This window comes from Monodelphis domestica, chromosome 8 (assembly GCF_027887165.1).
Source record: "Monodelphis domestica isolate mMonDom1 chromosome 8, mMonDom1.pri, whole genome shotgun sequence".
NCBI classification, from domain to species: domain Eukaryota; kingdom Metazoa; phylum Chordata; class Mammalia; order Didelphimorphia; family Didelphidae; genus Monodelphis; species Monodelphis domestica.
In genome coordinates this window covers 21,159,346-21,178,102 of record NC_077234.1, presented here as the reverse complement: position 1 = coordinate 21,178,102, position 18,757 = coordinate 21,159,346, and the positions used below count along the sequence as shown (strand labels likewise).

General features: G+C 43.6%; 1 protein-coding gene across 1 annotated transcript in view; it reads left to right on the top strand.

Annotated features, from left to right (window-relative positions):
- Positions 1 to 18,757, top strand: part of LOC103103965 (caspase recruitment domain-containing protein 8-like) — a 56,124-nt gene that overhangs the window by 11,917 nt on the left and 25,450 nt on the right. Inside the window, exons 2-11 of the mRNA XM_007502476.3 lie at positions 2,339 to 2,370; positions 5,387 to 5,443; positions 6,611 to 6,649; positions 7,323 to 7,358; positions 9,669 to 9,716; positions 11,133 to 11,177; positions 11,266 to 11,312; positions 11,396 to 11,445; positions 13,334 to 13,551; positions 13,657 to 13,907. Of these exons, the coding sequence (XP_007502538.2) occupies positions 2,339 to 2,370; positions 5,387 to 5,443; positions 6,611 to 6,649; positions 7,323 to 7,358; positions 9,669 to 9,716; positions 11,133 to 11,177; positions 11,266 to 11,312; positions 11,396 to 11,445; positions 13,334 to 13,551; positions 13,657 to 13,907 (823 nt within the window). The remainder of the gene's footprint in view (positions 1 to 2,338; positions 2,371 to 5,386; positions 5,444 to 6,610; positions 6,650 to 7,322; positions 7,359 to 9,668; positions 9,717 to 11,132; positions 11,178 to 11,265; positions 11,313 to 11,395; positions 11,446 to 13,333; positions 13,552 to 13,656; positions 13,908 to 18,757) is intronic.

Below are 18,757 nucleotides of genomic sequence, written 5' to 3'. Positions count from 1 at the left end.
TTGAGAGATAGATCATTGTTGACCTTGGAGAGAGCAGCCTGGGGGGATGATGAGGTTGGCATAGTCACGGTTATTAGGACTTAGGGAGAGGGTGAGTTCCAGAGCTCTGAGAGCAGGCAGAGCAGTGATTCTATATGGGCAACTAGGTGGCTTAGTGCATAAAGGGCTATATTTAGAGTCAGGAAGATCTCAGTTCAAATCTTGCCTCAGACCCTTAAGGCTGGGTGACAAGCAAGTCATTTAAACTCTCCTATCCTCAATTTTCTTACCTGCAAAATGGGGATAATCATACTACCTTAGACTTGTTGTGAAGATCAAATGAGATAGCATATGCAAGGCACTTTGCAAACCTTAAAGTTCTATATTAAATACTAATTTTATTATCATTATCTGGCATGAACTGATCAGGTGCAAGGTAGACAGCTTATCCTATCTCTCTCTGTAAGTGCTCAAGATGGTTCTTTTACAAGAAAAATCCCTTATTTTCTGTCTTTGAATAAATACTATGTATTGGTTCCAAGGCAGAAGAGCAGTAAGGGTTAGACTGAGGGTGAAGTGAGTTGCCCAGGGCCAAAGTGTTGAAGGCCAGATTTGAACTCAGGATCTCCCATTTCTGGGCCTGACTTTCAATCCACTGAGCCACCTACCTGCCCCAGGAAAAAGTACTAGTTCTTTAATGAGGTCTCAGATTCAATCCTGTGTGATCCTAGGCAAGTCATTGAATACCGTCAATTTCCTCATATCAAAAATGAGAGGTTGAATTAGATGATCTCTGAGGGCTCCAAAGCTGGCTCCATCATCCTGGAAAGAAAGGTGAAATCACTGAGTGATCAGAAATTTTTCTATTATGTAGAGAGAATGGACAGAAAGAGAGAGAGAGACAGAAAGAAAGAGAGAGAGAAACAGAGGCAGAGAGAGAGAGACAGAGAGAGAGAGAGAGAGAGAGAGAGATACAGAGACAGAGACAGAGAGAGAGAGAGAGAGAGAGAGAGAGAGAGAGAGAGAGAGAGAGGAAGAAAAAATCTAGCCATATAAATATTTCCATAACTTATATATAAGAGTAAAAATCTGGGTAAAACTTTTTTTTTGATTTGTAAAATTTTATTTAATTCACTAATTTAGAATATTTTCCCATGGTACAAGATTCATGGTTTTTTCCCTCCCCTCCTCCCTCCCCTCTCCTGTAGCCAATGAGTAATTCCACTGAGTTTACATGTGTCACTGATGAAGATCTATTTCCATATTATTAATATTTGCACTTGGGGGATCACTTCGAGTCTACAACCTGGGTAAAACTTGATGCCCCAAAGTAGGGAAATGATTGGACACATGATGACGTAACTGTTAATGGGATGTGATCTGATGGCCCCCTTAAAAGGGAAAATGTCAGGACCACCAGGAAGTATGGAAAGTCCCAGGAAATGATGTTGGAATGATACCCAGTGAAGGAAGGACTAGACAAACAGTGTAGCCAGATTCATGATTTTCTAAATAAAAAACTACAACACATAGAGAGAGACACTTTTACAAACATATTAAAGGATAGACACAAACAAAAATATGCAGTGAATATGTTGTTATTGTTATTAATTAGAGTATATTTGTATTCTAAATAGCTCAAATTATGTGGTCACACCAGAGATTCAAGGAGATTTATTGATGTTTAAATGGTTAAATTTATTTAAAAAAGAAGAAAAAGAAGAGTTCCTCAGGGTAGGCATGCCCTCCACCAATAAAAATTGCATGACATCCATGATTTGACACATATGCCCTAGGGAGCTGGCTGAGACACGTAGAGGTTGAGCTGTTGGAACTCAGGCTTTATTGGTTCCAAACCAAATGTTCTTGTGGGTTACATCTGAGAGAAATGGATTAGGACCAGAAAATAAAAGTCGTCAAACTCTAATCGTGAAAAAACTAATGTTATGTGAGAGCTTAGACCTAGAAGTTCTGGACTTGGATTTGGGTCTGATCTTAGATCTTCTGGTCCAGTCCTTCCATTTATTACAGGTCAGAAAAACAAGGCCCAGAGCAGTCAAGTGACTTCCACTCCAATGGGAATGGGTTTCCCAGATCACATCTTTCCACAATGGCGAGTCATTCTACATACAAACTTTATCCATCTTTAACCAGATTAAATAGTATATTTCTATGGGCCATCTGAAGGAAAATATCTTAGGCATACAGAACAGTCCTCCATAATGGTATTTTCCATTCTGGGAATTTATCACCAGTATTTCTGGGAAAACATTTTAGAATGGGCATCTTAAGTAGTGTTTTCATCTTGTCCAGGAACCATTCCATTTACCACATTGTCTCTTTCTTTTTCCCATTCTAGTGGTTATGATACTCTCTCTTCACAAGATAGAGGTAAGGTCATTTTAAATCCATATGCATTTATTTAAAAGCTGAAACTGTACTTTACCAATAACCATTTTCTTTTTAGCAACCAATCTCTTGATTTCTTGGTTATTTTTGGACAAAGACGGTATTTTGTGAGACTGAGCATATTTGTAATATCATGGACATACAATCCCCACAAAAATGGCCTTTGTTGTTACCTGAAAATTAGAAATGAACTTTCTTTGATCAGTTTTTTATATTAGAAAGACAAACTGAGTCAAGTGAGGCTCCCTAAAGAAGTTGGAAAAGAAACACAATGAGAAACAAAAGAGAATTTTTTTTAACCCTTACCTTCCATCTTGGAATCAATACTGTGTATCGGTTCCAAGGCAGAAGAGTAGTAAGGGCTAGGCAATGGGGGTTAAGTGACTTGCCCAAGGTCACCCAGCTGGGAAGTATCTGAGGTCAGATTTGAACCTAGGACCTCCCATCTCTAGGCCTGGCTCTCCATCCACTGAGCTACCCAGCTGCCCCTGGAAAAGGAAATTTTTAAAAAAGCCACAACTAAAATGATGGCAGAAATAGAAAAGAGCCAAACAAACCCAATCTGTAAAGCTAGAATAATGGGGATGGGAAATAACATCAAGAGCTCCTTGTTTTTAACCCTAATAAAACTGTCCCCTGACCAGGAAAAGAATAGAAATGAAAAGTCCAAAATGTCCAATGAAAGAAGAGAGATCCCAGTTTAGTATCAAGAGTGCTAAGTTTGAAGTCAAAGAAACTGAGGTTGATTTCTGGTTCTGCCACTTGTTAACTGTGTGATGACTTTGGGGAAGTCACATTGTTTACATTCAGTTTAATGTATAATTAGAAAAATCTAGACTCCATCTCCCAGAATTCTTTTCTTGTCCCAAGAATCCTTTTCCCCTTTGTTCACGTTTGTATATAAGTTGTGGGTAATGCCTCCCTCAGTCTCTCTTTTTCACGTGCGAGGCTGGGTGAGCTCTCCCTGTTTCTCTAGCTTTTTAGTTTCCTTTTGCTTCAAGTTAAATATTAATAAATGTTATTGAATATAATACTTGGAGTATTGAATATTAATTTTTCAAATGTACACTCATCTGTAAAATAATAATAATAGTAGTAGTAGTTAGCATTTATATAGTGCTTTGAGGTTCACAAAGTGCTTTACAAATATCTCATTTTACTGTCATGAGGAGATAGGTGTCCTTATTACCCTTGTATTAGCAGTAGTCTCTCGGTGACCAAGAATGACAATCGTCTTTGTGCGTTTTCATCTATGGTGTACCCTCATATGGTATTACATATGAGAAAATGGAGGCAGGCAGAATTTAAGTAACTTATGGTTAGTTTCTGAGGCTGGAGTTGAACTCAGGTCTTCTGGATTTCCGAGAGTAAAATATTAAATAAAGAAGTCTTACTAGGGGACCTCTTAGGGTCCCTTCTGTATTGAAATTGATGATCCTGATGAAAAGGTTTATGTATATATATATATATATATATATATATATATATATATATATATATATATATATATATTTACCAGCACATCCCTGATACAAGATAGATAGATCAAAATATATGGATATCTGTGTATATATATATATATATATATATATATATATATATATAGTTTGACATATCGATATCTTTTCTATCCATATCTTGTATCAGGGTGTGCTGGTTAGTATTTAGCCACTGGCTCTCGGTGGGTTTAGGGGGGTTAAAAAAGCGATTCACAACACACCTTTAAGTTTCTGCATTATCAACATTTTCCTCCTCACTTTCTTAAAACCTAGCGAGTGAACAGTAACTGAAGCCCTGCTTGGCACCATTTGCCAGTTTCTAAGGTGGAAATGCTCAAGCTGGAACCTATAAGAACTGGTTCCAGAACACCTCTATTTTGTGCCCATCAAATTGGCAAATCAGATCAAAGTGAGGCCTCTTTTTTGATGAGACTGTAGGGAAGGAGGTGTAGTACGTACGCCACAACTGGGGGAATCACGTTTTTCTGGGAGATCAGGCTGCCTATCCAGTGTAAGAGTTAGGAAATAGATGTTCTGTCCTTTATGACTCAATGATCCCATTAATCAAAGAATATCCTAAGCATGTAATGGAACATTTTAAAAAATAGCCACATACATTGTTTCATAATTTCTTGATAAAGAGGGAAAAACCAGACAGAAACTTCATATGCAGAGGATGGAGAACGGCCAAACAGGTTGTTGTGGAATGATGTAATGGGATGAGATAGAAGCACTTGGTTAAGAGTGATGATGAGTGAATAATAGGAAAGGCAAATGAAGTGATGATGAATAGTAAAGGGAAGACTAGAAGAGCTGCGTGAATGGACTGATTAAAGCAGTGTGAATAGCCTGATTTTTTATCTTAAAAACAACAAAGCATATGGAGGTCGTACTTGGTCAATTCAAGGTGAAAAAGACAAGCATTCAAAGCTGGCTTTTGGCTTCTGGTATTGCCAGGCTTTGGTACAGGAACTTGATCGTCTGTGCTCTGAATTACGCAATAGGTCTAAAAGCAGGTGTTCCACTGGCCCCTTTCTAGCTTCCTCAGTAACAGTGAGTGTGAGCTCCATGCTGGGCACACAAAGAAAACACTCCAACTTCCTTTGTTTAAAGTCAAGTCTGATGACTAAGAAAGCAAGTCAAATGTTGCCCCACCCTGTGGTAGACCGTTTGGTTTTTTCTTTGTTTCTTTTTTGTTATAATCTTTAAGGTTTACTTTGTCTAAAATAATTTCCCCTCTAGAATGTAAGCAAGTGTATTTCCAGGGCACTGGTTTGATGACTTTGTTTTTATGATATAAAATAGCCAACGTGGAGGGTTTGAGGTTGGCATCAAATCGGAATCAGTGCCTGGCTTGCTAAACTCAACCACCTGCTGGTTCTAGATGTGGTGGTAGCTTCTGGGATTACAATGGAAAGGAATTTGGGGTTTGTCCACACTTTACTCATCTTTGTTTCTGTTTTTCTTTTTGCATTTTCTTGTTTCTTTTCCAAATTTAGAAAGTGTATCAGAGACTGTCAGTTCTCTTCAAGGCACTTCTCCAGGCACCGGATCAGGTATGGAGGAGACTGATTCTTTCAGGTCAAAGTTTGCTGACTCTACCAAGTGGAGTGCTGGTTAATCAGACTGCATGATGAGACTCTTGTTACCTGAATTACCAGACTGGTTCTGGAGGTTGACCACATTGCCTGTTTATGGTTTTACTTTATGCTATGTAGACACAGCCAAAATGTGACTTAAAAAAAAATATCAACAACTTGTTTCCTGTAAAATGTTTTTGTAGTTACTAATTATAAATTCTTTATTGGGGGGTTGGAAATCATACTATCATTCAGGGTTCACTTCAGAGACTGCTTCTGACTTTTACTCATTATTTCTGCCCTTCAAACTCTCTCCCACCTCAATTTTGTATTTAGTTGTAGTATATGCTCTGAGTTTATTTCTCTGTGCATATTGGAAAAGAAGTTTTTTTTTTTTTTTTAGGGCAGGAGCTCTCTAGTTTTAGCTTGTTTATTTTTTAAATCCTTATCTTCTGTCTTGGAATCAATACCAAGGATTGATTCCAAGTCAGAAGAGCGCTAAGGGCTAGACAATGGGGGTTGAGTGACTTGCCCAGGGTCACACAGCTCAGAAGTGTTTGAGGCCAGATTTGAATCTAGGACCTCCTGTCTCTAAGTCTGACTCTATCCCCTGAGCCACCTGCTGCCCCCAGGGTTCTTTCTCTAAGTTCAGTTGCTTTTTGGGGTTGTTTTCAGTTATGTTTTTGTAGTCACATGCTTGCTGTTCTTCTCTGTCTACTCTCTTCTAGCTCACTCAGTTCCTACATGTCCTCTCATGTTTTTCAGAATTCTTCATGTTTATTCTTTATCATCTACACAGTGCTATTCCATTATATTTACATAGGACAGCCTCTTTGCCCAGACCCCCAATTATGGCTCACCCATTTGGTTTCCAGTTTTCATTTTTTGCTACCATAAAAAGTGCTTCTATGAATATGGGGGCATAGATGGGACCTTTGATCTCCTTGGGATAGAAGGCTAATTCATCGTGGAGTGTCTGTACAGGTTAGCCGCACGCTTCTGACAGGGAGTTTAACAAACTAACATGACCAAATGGAAAATTAAGCTTTAATTAATTGAATTTTAAGTTGCCTTCAAGTATTCTTTTAAAGGCGCTTGTTTTTTAACTGATTTGCTTACGTATGTTATGTGATTTTTACTTAGGAGAAGAGAGTTCTGAGAGCAGTACTGAAACAGAATCTGGTGAGTTTCAAGTGATATTTATTTAAAATCCCATCAACAATAAATTATCTTAATCAGTGAAATGACTTAGTCAGATGACAGTAGATCTTTCAAGACTCGCAGATTCAGTCGTCTGATTCTCCCACAATTCTTGCGAGGCTGACGGGCACCATTCTTTTCTCTGATTATTCAGAGTGAGTTGACGTGCCATCTCTTTTTTTTTTTTTAAATATATTTTATTTGATCATTTCCAAGCATTATTCGTTAAAGACATAGATCATTTTCTTTTCCTCCCCCCCACCCCCCATAGCCGACGCGTAAGTCCACTGGGCATTAGATGTTTTCTTGATTTGAACCCATTGCTTTGTTGATAGTATTTGACGTGCCATCTCTTTTTAAACCAAAGCCATGCCCAGAGGACTTGATGACAATCAGGAGATTGTTGTCATGGACACTCTGGCAGCTGGGAGGGACCTTCGGTTTGGGAGTCTCTCCAGGGGCTCACACAGCAGACAGGTTTGTAATTGGCAAAGGAAAGCGGCAAAACAGGATGATGTGATGAAGAATGATAGGAAACAGTTGCTATGGGAACAGGTAAACCTCTGTTTTTGTTGGCCCAGGTTCACAGCAGTCCACATTTGTGTTTCATGCTTGGTGCCATTCTGAAACTAATTAGGATGTTTTCTTTTTGTAGAGAGTGAAGAGTCACAGCTGGAAGCAGGAAAGTCAAGTGAGTGAGCTATCTCTTGCTTTTATATTTTATTTTTTCACTGTTAAAAATAAACACAAACCTTGAGAATCTTCAGTTTTATAGATTTCTGGCTCATCATTCATGGAACCAGCTTAATTTTAAGTTGACCATTTCAAATGTTTTTATTTAATTTTATTTTAATTTAAAAAATAATTTCAAATGTTTTTAATGTATCATCAAGAAAATTATTTTTAAAGGTTGCAACTTAGGTTTGGAGGTACCATGTTGCTCTATAAACTCCAGTTGCTCCCACTTACCTCTAGAGTAAAATAAAAATTCCTCCATTGGGTATTTAAGAAAGTCACAGCCTGGCTCCATCCAACCTTTTCAGCTAGATTGCACCTGAATCCACTTCTTACTATCTACAGTCCGTCATTCTGGCCTCCTCACTGTTCCTTAAATATGACTCTCCATTCTTTCCTCCATCTCTTTGCCTGGACTGACCTCCTTACCCAGCTGCCCTTGCTTCCTTGGGCGCCATCTTTGACATGATGCCTTCCTTGATCCCTCCTCCTCTTCCACCTTCCATTTCTTTTGTGGAGAATTTGTATATGCTCTCTCCCTTGACAAGGTGGAATGGCCTGGAGGATCGTCTTGTCTTTGTATCCCCAGTGCTTAATGCAGGACTGGGCTCCCACGAGGTGAGAGAGCCAAAATGCAGCGTGCCCAGAAGAAGGCGCTGCTGGAGTTCGTCGTCAGGGAGGGCAGTCAGTTCTTAAGGGATTTGGACCTGGTCGTGACAATGCAGTTTCCCCACAAATACTGTAAACACTAAACAGCCTGCTCCCGACTGTACCAGTCCCTCAAGCCAGAGCCTGTACCTCTCTCCTCGGCCGAAATCTTAGAAACTAGCTGTCCAGGCTGGCTGCCTCCTCTTCCTCTTCTACTTCTTTTTCATCCTTTGCCATCTGACCTCCTGTGACCTCATCACTTGACTGGAACTGCCCTCTCCAACGTTATTAGTGGGTGACCCTGGACAAGTCACTTGACCGCCATTGCCCAGCCCTGACCACTCTTCTGCCTTGGAGCCGATGCACCGTATTGACTGTAAGATGGAAAATAAGAGTTAAAAAAAATGGATGGTCCTAAGTCCTCGCCCTTCTCACCTGATGTGCCTGCACCTGGCCCCCAGGAGGATCTTAATGAGTGCTGGTTGGGTCCGACTCTATGATTGAATCAAATGCTCATGTTTAGAAGTAGCCGGTGGAGTTTCACCCTCATCCTGATAAGGATATTTGGGATTGACAGGCGAGGCACCAGGAGGGGAACGGCTAGGGAGGGAGAGCCTAGACTTAGGGACACTCGTGTGGAAATCTGTTTATACATGTCATTGCTAAAAACTAAATAACTAAATAAAAAAGACGAGAGAGGAAAAGTGCCCGCGAAGGCTGCTTGGCAGCGGGGACAGTTAAGGTCATACTAAGGGGAAACAAATGGGCATCCATCCAGCCTTTGTTGACTCAACAGCTATTGGGAAAGAGGTTACACTGGAGCAAGAGAATGCATTTCCCTGCTAGGAATGAACTTGGCCATGACGCTGTCTGGCCCAGATAAGCCGGGCGCCACAACAGTGTCCTTCTGTCCTACCAGTGTCCCAAGGTCCCAGGGCCTCACTCTCCATCTGGCCTCCTTTATACTGGGGGTCCTGAACAGGGTCTGTGGAGAGACTTCAGAGTCTGGGAACTTGGATGGGAATCTACCATTTGTCTATCTGTCCATCCATACACCCATCTATCTGTCTATCTGTCTGTCTGTCTATCTATCTATCTATCTATCTATCTATCTATCTATCTATCTATCTATCTATCTGTCTGTCTATATCTATCTATCTCTAGCCATCTATCTATTATCTATCTCCCTCCCTCTCTTCTTCCCTCCCTCCCTTCTTTCTCTCTCTTTTTCTTTGTTTCCCTCTTTCTCACTTTCGCCCTCCTTCCTCTCTCCGCCCTCCCTTCCTCTCTCCCTCCCTCCCTCCCTCCTTCCATTCCTTCCTTCCTTCCTTCCTTCCTTCCTTCCTTCCTTCCTTCCTTCCTTCCTTCCTTCCTTCCTTCCTTCCTTCCTTCCTTCCTTCCTTCCTTCCTTCCTTCCTTCCTTCCTTCCTTCCTTCCTTCCTTCCTTCCTTCCTTCCCTTCCCTCCCTCCCTCCCTCCCTCCCTCCCTCCCTCTCTGCTGAGCCTGGTTTGGATTGGACTGGCCTCAGTGGTGAATGCAGGCTTAATGACTGCCAGAGCCTTTTCAGGGAGAGATCACTGCTAACAAGGGTTCAATTCTTTGCTTGTTGTCTCCATAGGTGAGGAGCAGACTGAGTCTTCTGCTGAGGAATCTTCCTTCTTCCAAGGTAACCCAAAGGCCCCGTTTGTTCTCTCTGCTGCCCCCCTGGAGCCCCCTTTCTCAGAAGGCTTGTAGGATGGGTGTGAGACGAGTGAGCCTGATGAGAGCAGTAGGGAGTTAGGGGCACGGAGGAGATGATTGTGGGATCTTCAGAAGGCCTGGCTTCTATCCCTTGGATTGCTGTTTACTTGTTGTGTGATGTCCCACTTCTTGGGGCCTCAGTTTCCCCATCTGTAAAATAAACAGATTGAGCTGGATGACGTAACTCCGCTTTCCCCTAAATCTCTGATCCCCCAATCTCACCGGGCTGTCTAGCCCACAGGGGTATGTTGTGGGAAAGAATGTAATGAGGCAGTGTGGGTAGATGGCGAGCATTTATGTGTAATGGGGGTGGAAATACTAATGAATTAATAGTTAATAAAATAGTATTTAAATCAAAATGTGCTCTATGCCAGGCCCTTGGCTAAACCCGGGAGATGCCAATGTGGGCATATAAAGAAGGTAGTGGCTGCCCTCCAGGAGCTTAGATTCTGGAGGGGAGACGGCAGCACACAAGACGGTGCCCAGAAGCTGGGGGTCAGATACCTTGGAGGGACCCAGAGTCTGCGTTCAGAAAGTCAGAGGAAGGTTGGCCGACCCCTAGGAGTAACTAGGATGAGTTGGCCAGCCTGGCAGGAAAAGGTTCCAGGGCGACAAGCTTATTCCAGGGAGAGAAGGCAGCAGGGGCATTGGGGCAAAGTGTGGGAAGTCAGAAGCAGAGCTGGGAGGGGAGTGAGGGGAATGGGGGGCAAGGGAAGGAACCTCCATTTGCAGTCTCTGGACCTGGGTTCAGATGCTGACTTTGTCACCTCTGTAACCTTAGAACAGCCGCTTCATTCATCTCTTGGTCTCAGTTTTCTCTTCTGTAAAATGGGATTGGACTTGACCCTTAAGGTCTCTTCCAGTTCTAAATCTAGGGTCTTTCCTTGCTATGTGTGCTACCAAGGGTTGTACAAATCTTAGATAGTACTAAAAAGCAGCCATCTTGAAACTGTATCTTAACTTATATTCATGGCTGAAGTGGAGAGATTCTTTTTTTGGTCTAGACTTGTGATTTTAGTCCTGCAGGGAACCCCAGGTATGGAAACTCCTTTCTCCAATGTCAGACGCCTCATAATACCCTTACCCATAAAACCCTTGCCCAGGGTTGCACTGCTAGCATGTGCCAGAGGGAAGCCCTGAATGCAGGTCTTCCTGGCTCCAGGCTCAGCCACCACATCCCCGAGATAGAGAACAGAATTCCTAAACGTGGTTTCCCACCATCTGGAGTGACTCGGATGTCCTGCCAGCACTGACACCCGTGCTTCAGTCTGCCGCCCAATGCAAAGCTTGCCCGTAAAAGCTCTCGTTGGCTTGGGATTTACTGGGGCTTTTTCCTTTCCAGCGGAAGATCCGAGGAAGGCAGAATTCCAGGGTCCTTTCCCAGCAGGTACGGCCTCCATTTGACAGCCAGACTATTGCCCGGAGCGCCAGGGACGTTCCTAGAAAGTAACGAAGATCCTCTCTCTGTTTTTCAGAGCTTGGCTACCCTCCTGCTCACTGTGAACACTGCATCACCGAAAATGTAAGTGCCCTCGTGGGGAGGGGCGTTCCCAGCCCAGAGCCTCGCGCAGCACTGATCCCTGACCTTTGCCTTCTCCTCTTTAGAAGCAGAATGAGCAGGTGATGCCCAGGCAGCTTTCCAGGGGACAATTCTTGTAAGTGATCGCCGGCGTTACGAGCCGAGAGCTTTTATCGCCGTCCCAAATCCTTTTCTGTGTGGCTTCATCCATCTAGAAGTAGGATTCTGAGCAGGGGGTCACCACGTGGTCATCACGAGGGTCCGAGACCCAGAGAGAGAACTTCTGTAGTAGAGGGCGTTTTCTCCAGTGGGACGTTCACACACTGGGCACATTTGAGGTCAGAACTCCCCCCCATTGTCTCCTCTCCTGATGAGTTGGTAGCTCTGCAGGGGCAGTCGCCAAGGCTTCCTTGTTTTGGCATCTCTTGAACCCAGGAGGCATCGCCTGTCAGTTTTCTGGGATTCCATAAAGTAGAGCTGCTCACTTATTGCCTCCCTTACTAGGCTGTGAATTCCTCCAGAGCAATGACTATTTCTGGGTCTGTCTTTGTCTCCCTGTTACTGAACCCAGTGTCTGATACACTTAAGAAATGCTCAGTGGATAGAGCCAGGCATGGAGATGACAGGTCCTGGGTTCAAATCTGGCCTCAGATACTTCCTAGCTGTGTGTTTATCTCTTTATCCCCATGCCTAGCCCTTACCACTCTTCTGCTTTGCAACCAATACATAGGATTGATTCTAGGACAGAAGGTCAGGGTTTTTTATTAGAAAAGTAAATGCTTGTAAATTGGGGTGTGTAGATCAGACTTCACTGATGTAAGAAGTCCCAGTGAAGAAACTCCCTGAAAGGCTGTCATCCTGGAGCATTGCTTGGAGTTGCCCAGGGACTGTGCTTAAGGTCACACAAGTCCATATTTCAGAGGCAGAATTTGAACTCAGGTCTCTTGGATTCTGAGGCTGCTTTTGTCTTCTCTACATTACACTGCCTCAAGTAGGCCCTTTTATTTTAGTTAATTTATTTATTAATTACCAATTACATTTTATAACAAATTTCCACACAAGTTTTCCTACACTGTATGACAGAACTTATCTCCCTCCCTCCCTTCCCTTCCCCCTCCAGGTGTTGGCAGGTGACTTGATCTGGGTCATAAGTGTCTTGTCACATCAGACATATTTCCATAGTGTTTATTTTTATGAGTGAGTCATCTTATAAAACCACGCCCCACCTCCCCCAAACAGAAGTCCAAATAAACAATTGAAAAGTTGTTTGCTTTCCTCTGCAATCTGACTCCAGCATTCTTTCTCTGGAGGTGGAGCGCATTCTTTGTCCTCAGCCCCTCAGAATGTCTAGTAGGCATTTTTAAATGGCAAAAGAATGATTTCTAATTAGACATTGCTTTTGGTGTTTTTTAAGCGAATTAAAAACTTTAATAACTTTTTCTCCTTTTAAAACCTTCCTTCTGTTGTGTTTTCCCTGTGTAAAATTGTATGTACCTTAGTTAATTATGTTTAAAATGATCCATTGGGGAGACTGGTCTCCCAAAGGATCATGGGGGGGGATGTGCAGATGGAAAATTTGCAACACCTGAGCTACATTCCCAGCATCCTTTTAAGTTATATTCTCATTTTATGGAAGGATGCTTAGGAGAAAAATTTGGCTGAGACCCACGCTGTGGGGCTTTTTTTTTTTTTGAGCTTGTGCTTTTGGTTAAGTGCTGCAGCTGTGAGTCTCTGGCTCTCTTTGCTCTGCTCACTTGACTGAAAGAAGCTTTTTTCTTTTCCCTCTTTTTTGATTTATTATTAAGAATCCTATATATTTTGAAATACTAGGGGTATTTATTTATTTTTACGCCTATGCATCTTAGATCCAGACTCAGGACCTACAGGTCCTCCTGGCTCGAGCGCTGCCTCTCAGGCCACCTCGCCACTTGGTCGCCCCCTTTAATAACTTTTAAGTCATCTCATGACTAGCAGGGAAACCGTTTTACGTTAAATTTGCTAAGAACCGTAAATGTCTAACTCAGGTTGAAGGTGGACAGTGAAGGAACATACCAGTGTGCCCGGACGGGGCTGATTTTTGAAGTCAACAAGAAGACGGACATCAAATACTCTGTTCTGTCATGGAGCAAATACGCCGACTTGGTGGTGAAACCGTGGATCGTGGGCGGGCCCTTATTTGACGTCAAATGCGACCCGGCCATTCTGGTCTCCATCCAGTTTCCACATTCCCTTTGCTTGGGCCGTAAGTGTCCTTAGTACCTTCCCTACCCACTCACGGACTGTGAGTTTCTGTGGCAGAGCAGCCGCCTGAAGCGGGAAATGATTCTCTCTTTGTACGTCTTCACAGACCACGATTCCTTGATGACGTTCAAGGTGTTCCACCTCACCAAGTCTGGCCCCTCTCTCGAATCGACCGTGGATCACTCGACCACCCACGTCAAGTGGCACGTGAGCTCCCTTTCTCCAGTGGGGCCGGTCATTCAAGCCCAGGAAGCCGTGCAACACCACGGGGCGGTGATTCTGTACAAAGTGATCGACGGCCACCCGTCCTTGTCCTTTCGCGTTTATGTGGCGACGAACAACGACTCCTTCATCAAGGTGAGGCCCTTTCCAGTGCCCTCACGAGTCGCCTCTGCTTGGTGTTCAGGGCTCTCTTCCGGCTTTTGGCTGTGCCTGTAAAGGGAAGCTTTGTGGGGCTGGGGCTTCGAGCACCAGACCACTGAGGGGAAGTGGGGGAGACCAGAGTCCTTAAGCAGTTAGGGAACCCCGTTTGCTTAGCTGAGTCATCTTGGAAAAGGCGGGAGGAAAAGGCTCCTTTGTAGTGAGCGTGGGCCAGTTTCACGCACTGAGACCCATCAAAGGCAGTCCTGAGCCTTTTGCTGTCTTTGGTCAAGAACTAGAGCACAGGAAAGGGGGCTTACAGGGGAGGCTCCGTCTACTCCAGTTCACGCGGCATCGGAGGCTCCTTCCAAACTGGGAAGACGTGGGGTCCTCCTATCTGCCACCGCAGCAGGGTGAGTGAGGCCACCGCAGAGCTGCTTTCTATGGAGAGTAGTGTGGACGGTGCCGCCTTTTGGACTCGGACGTAGATGGGAGAGGGCAGATGGAAAAGTTCATTAAACGATTCACTACAGCCAGTATTTATCGACAGCTGCCCAGGGGGGCCAGGCTCTTCCTCAGGTCAGTCAACAGATTTTGGTTTTCCTGTTGTTATAATTCTGAGGCTATTCTTCCCCTCTCCAACATGCCTCGAGCTCTCCCTTGGCTTCTTTTTCTCCTGTTTAAGCTTTATTTTCAATGATAGCAGAAGCAGTTTTCGACGATTGTGTTCTGACAATTTGTGATTCAGATTCCCTCCTTCCCTCCCTCCGTCCCTTCCCCACCCCGAGGTGGCACTTTCGTGCAGTACGTATTGCCACGTTCCCCACGCCGTGACAGAAGACACACGTCACCCACACAAAATGCTCAGGAAGGAAAAGCCAGCGAGGGTTGCCTGCTTTGATCTGCAGTCGAGCTTGCCCTTCTAACGAGGATTAAAAAAGGGAAAAAAAAAGCCATTTCAGTAACACCAACCAGCAGTTCAGAGCCGGGCGCTCGGCGTCTCAGCTCTTGTCTGTGGCATCATATTGGACAGAATCTGCATCCCCCACCCCCAAAGCCCATCATGCTCCTCTGTGCAGTGGGCAGGGGGAGGAGGAGGCTTGCTCAGCCCCCGCTCTCATGACATTCAGGGTCATGTGGCTTCTTCCTCCCATTTTCAGGATTCCAGTCACATAGATTGTTCTGTCTGATTCTGCTCACCTCACTTTGCCTCAGTTCATACAAATCTTCTTATGCTTCTCCACATTCTTCTTATTCACTTTCTCTTTGAAGGAGATTTTTATTTACATCTTTTCCTTTAACCCCCTCCCTTTTCCCTTGTCTCCTTGACTGAGAACCATCTGTTGTAACTAAAAACTTTTTTTTTAGTCTTTTATTTTTAAAAAAATTAATTGGTGGGGGGGCAGCTGGGTATCTCAGTGGATTGAGAGTCAGACCTAGAGATGGGAAGTCCTGGGTTCAAATCTGGCCTCAGACACTTCCCAGCTGTGTGACCCTGGGCAAGTCACTTGACCCCCATTGCCTAGCCCTTACTACTCTTCTGCCTTGGAACCAATACACAGTGTTAATACCAAGACAGAAGGTAAGGATTAAAAAAAAATAATTAATTTAGAATATTTTTTCAAGGTTACACGATTTGTGTTGTCTCCCTCCCCTCTTCCCTCCCCCTTCCAGAGCTGACAAGCCATTCCATTGGGCTATTCATGTATTATCACTCACAACTTGTTTCCATATTATTCATTTTTGTAATAAAATCATTAACAAAGAACTTTTTTTAAGAAGAGGGGAAAACTCAGCAAAACTGATCCAAACTAATGGTAGATGCAGTGCTCTGTTCTACTCCCATGGACCTCTGAGTTATGCAAAGGGGGCCGGAAGCATCTCCTCTCTGGGGCCAGATTTATTTAAAAAAATTTTTTTAAACTCTCACCTTCTGTCTTTAGAGTCAATACTGTGTATTGGTTCCAAGACAGAAGAGTGGTCAGGGCTTAGCAATGGGGGTTAAGTGACTTGCCCTGGGTCACCCAGCCAGGAAGTATCTGAGGGCAGATTTGAACCCAGGACTTCCCAGGTCTCTAGACCTGGCTCTCCATCCACTGAACCACTTAGTTGCTAAATTTTTTTCTTTGTAATTTTGCAACATTCAGTTTCTGTGGTTTTGTGGTTCTTGGTCTTTCCATTTACATTGTAGTAGTCATTGTGTACATTGTTCTCCAGGCTCTCTCTGTGTTACTGTATCTGTTCATGTAAGCTTGTCCTTATTACTTTGTATCCTTCGTGGTCCCGTCACATTCCCTTGTGTCCCTTGGGGAGCCATTCTGCAGCCAGTGGATGTCTACTTTGTTTCGAGCCTCTGGGACTAGCTTGTTCTCTGGCGGACTTTAATTTCTCCCCTTCATGCCGGGGAGTCTGCACCTGGCAGTGGGAACTCTCCATTGAATGGCATGGACATTTTATGGTCTTTTTGTGAAAAAAGCGTCGTCATCCCAGATTGCTTGCCCATGGCGAGGCCCTTTCCTCAGCCCACCTCAGGGTGTCTCTCCACAGCCCTCTAGCACTGACTTTTCATTCTTTGTTTCTTTGCTGGTTTGCTGTGAGAAATGCCTACAAACATCCCTGAAACTTCACTGTAGGCTTCCGCCCTGCCCTGTCCTTTATGCAGACTCAACCCTGTGCTTTTTCTATCTCTTTAACATGCAAATCACATAGTAGAAACCAAACTTACGCTCTGTGACTTCTGAGACAAAGGCAGGAAATAATGATTTGACTTAAAAGCAACAACTGGGGATTCAGGTTCCAAATGGGCCTTTCTGACTCAGCCAGCTGTTAAAAATAGTTTAAGGGGCAGCTGGGTAGCTCAGTGGATGGAGAGCCAGGTTTAGAGATGGGAGGTCCTGGGTTCAAATGTGCTCTCAGACACTTCCCAGCTATGTGACCCTGGGTAAGTCACTTGACCCCCATTGCCTAGCCCTTACCACTCTTCTGCCTTAGAATCAATCTAAGACAGAAGGTGAGGGTGTAAAACTTCAGTAGTTTGGATGAAATGAGGAATCATGGATTAATGATAGATCTGAATTATGGAAGCTTTTTCTTAAAATTGTAGCCATCAGTATTTACTTAGTCCTCAGATTTGTCTCTGAAGAAGAGAGGAAAGGGTGTGAGAGACAGAGAGACTGCAGGTTCTGACAACCTCTTGGCTATGAACTGCTGTTGCTGAACTGTTTTCCCTCTATTATTCTTTGTTTTTTATAATAATAATGGCAGCAATAGCTAGCATTTATTTTGTGCTTTAAACTTTGCCTGTCACTTCACAGGGTCCTCACAAGAACCCTGGAAGGTGGATGCTGGCATTATTTTCATTTTAGTTTTTAATGTTGAGGAAACTGAGGCAGGCAACTGTTAAGTGGGTAAAGGAAGAGGAAGAATATATTTGAAAATGAAAGTGATACAAAAATAAAATCTAACAATGAACCTTAAAAATGAATTAGCATGTACTTAATGAAAATAAAAAAGAGTAACCAAAAAAGAGCATAATTCTGTTATTTTCAAGTGCACACAGTTGTTGGCTTTACCATCCTCCCGTCCGCTGTTTCTTTGCTGTTTTTCCTTTTCTGAGTAGATTCACTCCCTTCCTCTCTCGGCTTATGTGGATCGAGTTATTTCTCTGTTTTCTACCCCTTTAGAATGCAAACTCCCAGAAGGCTGGGATCCTTTTTTGTTTTTTCTTCCTTTCTTGGTCTCTAGTGCTCGGCTCAACTATTGTTGTTCAGTTAAGTCTGACTTTTAGTGACCCCATTTGGGCTTTTCTTGGCAGAAATCCTGGTGTGATCAGCCATTTCCTTCTTCAGCCCTTTTTACAGATGAGGAAACTGAGACAAATAGGGTAAAAAGTGACTGGCTCAGGGTCACACAGCTAGTAAGTGTCTGAGGCTGGATTTGAATTCAGGGAGCTTCCTCTTTCTGACAGCAGCCCTGGTCCTTTATCCACTGTGCCACTGAGATGCTGTAGCTGGTCTGGGCCCTTAATAAATGCTAGGTGACCCAACTGACCCAGAGTAATGGGGCCCAGCCATTAGCACAGAAACAGTTCATGTGCTGTAAAAGTGAAAAACTTTCCTTTCCTTTTTAATCAGGTTAAGCCAGCTCTATCCTCGTAGTTCCAGTTATTTATTCAGGGTCTCTCGTCTTGGATCGTACTTTAGGTAGAATGCCACAAATTCCAAATCATTGACTTTGGGGTGAATAAGGGGCTCCCCTACTTATGAACTAAGGAAAACAGGAAATTCCTTTTTCAAACACCAACCAAGGGAAGCTTGAACAAAATCGAGGTGAGGAATTGAGGCCCCATGAGAGGCCTGACTTCTTTAAAAGAAGAAAACAGAGGAAGGAAGCGCCGTCCTTCTGTTATTTTTAGGGTTTGTGGGGGTTGGCCTTTTCTTCCTGGGGTGACTTTTCCTGTTTGACTGAGAGGGAAAGGTAGCTCTGACCTCTGCACTCAGGAAACCTGGCTGGTTCCCTCGGTGGCTTCATGGCTGCCTCTCGTTCATCCACCCCTCAGCCCTTCTGCTAGATAGAACAGGACAACAGAACGAGGGATCAGTTCCTGAGTAGAAACAGACTCCACAAATAAAGGTAATAGAATTATTCCGTCTGGCACTGGCCATCCTGAGAGTCCACAATAAATAAGAAAGAACAATCTGGTTGAGAAGCAGTAGGATATAGAAGGTAGAGGTAGCCTGGCAGTCTGCAAGACCCAAATTCAAATCCTGCTTCTGTCCCATCCTGGCTGTCTGGTCTTGGGCAAGGAGCTCCTTTAGTATATCAGGGTTCTAGAAATTACAGAGAAG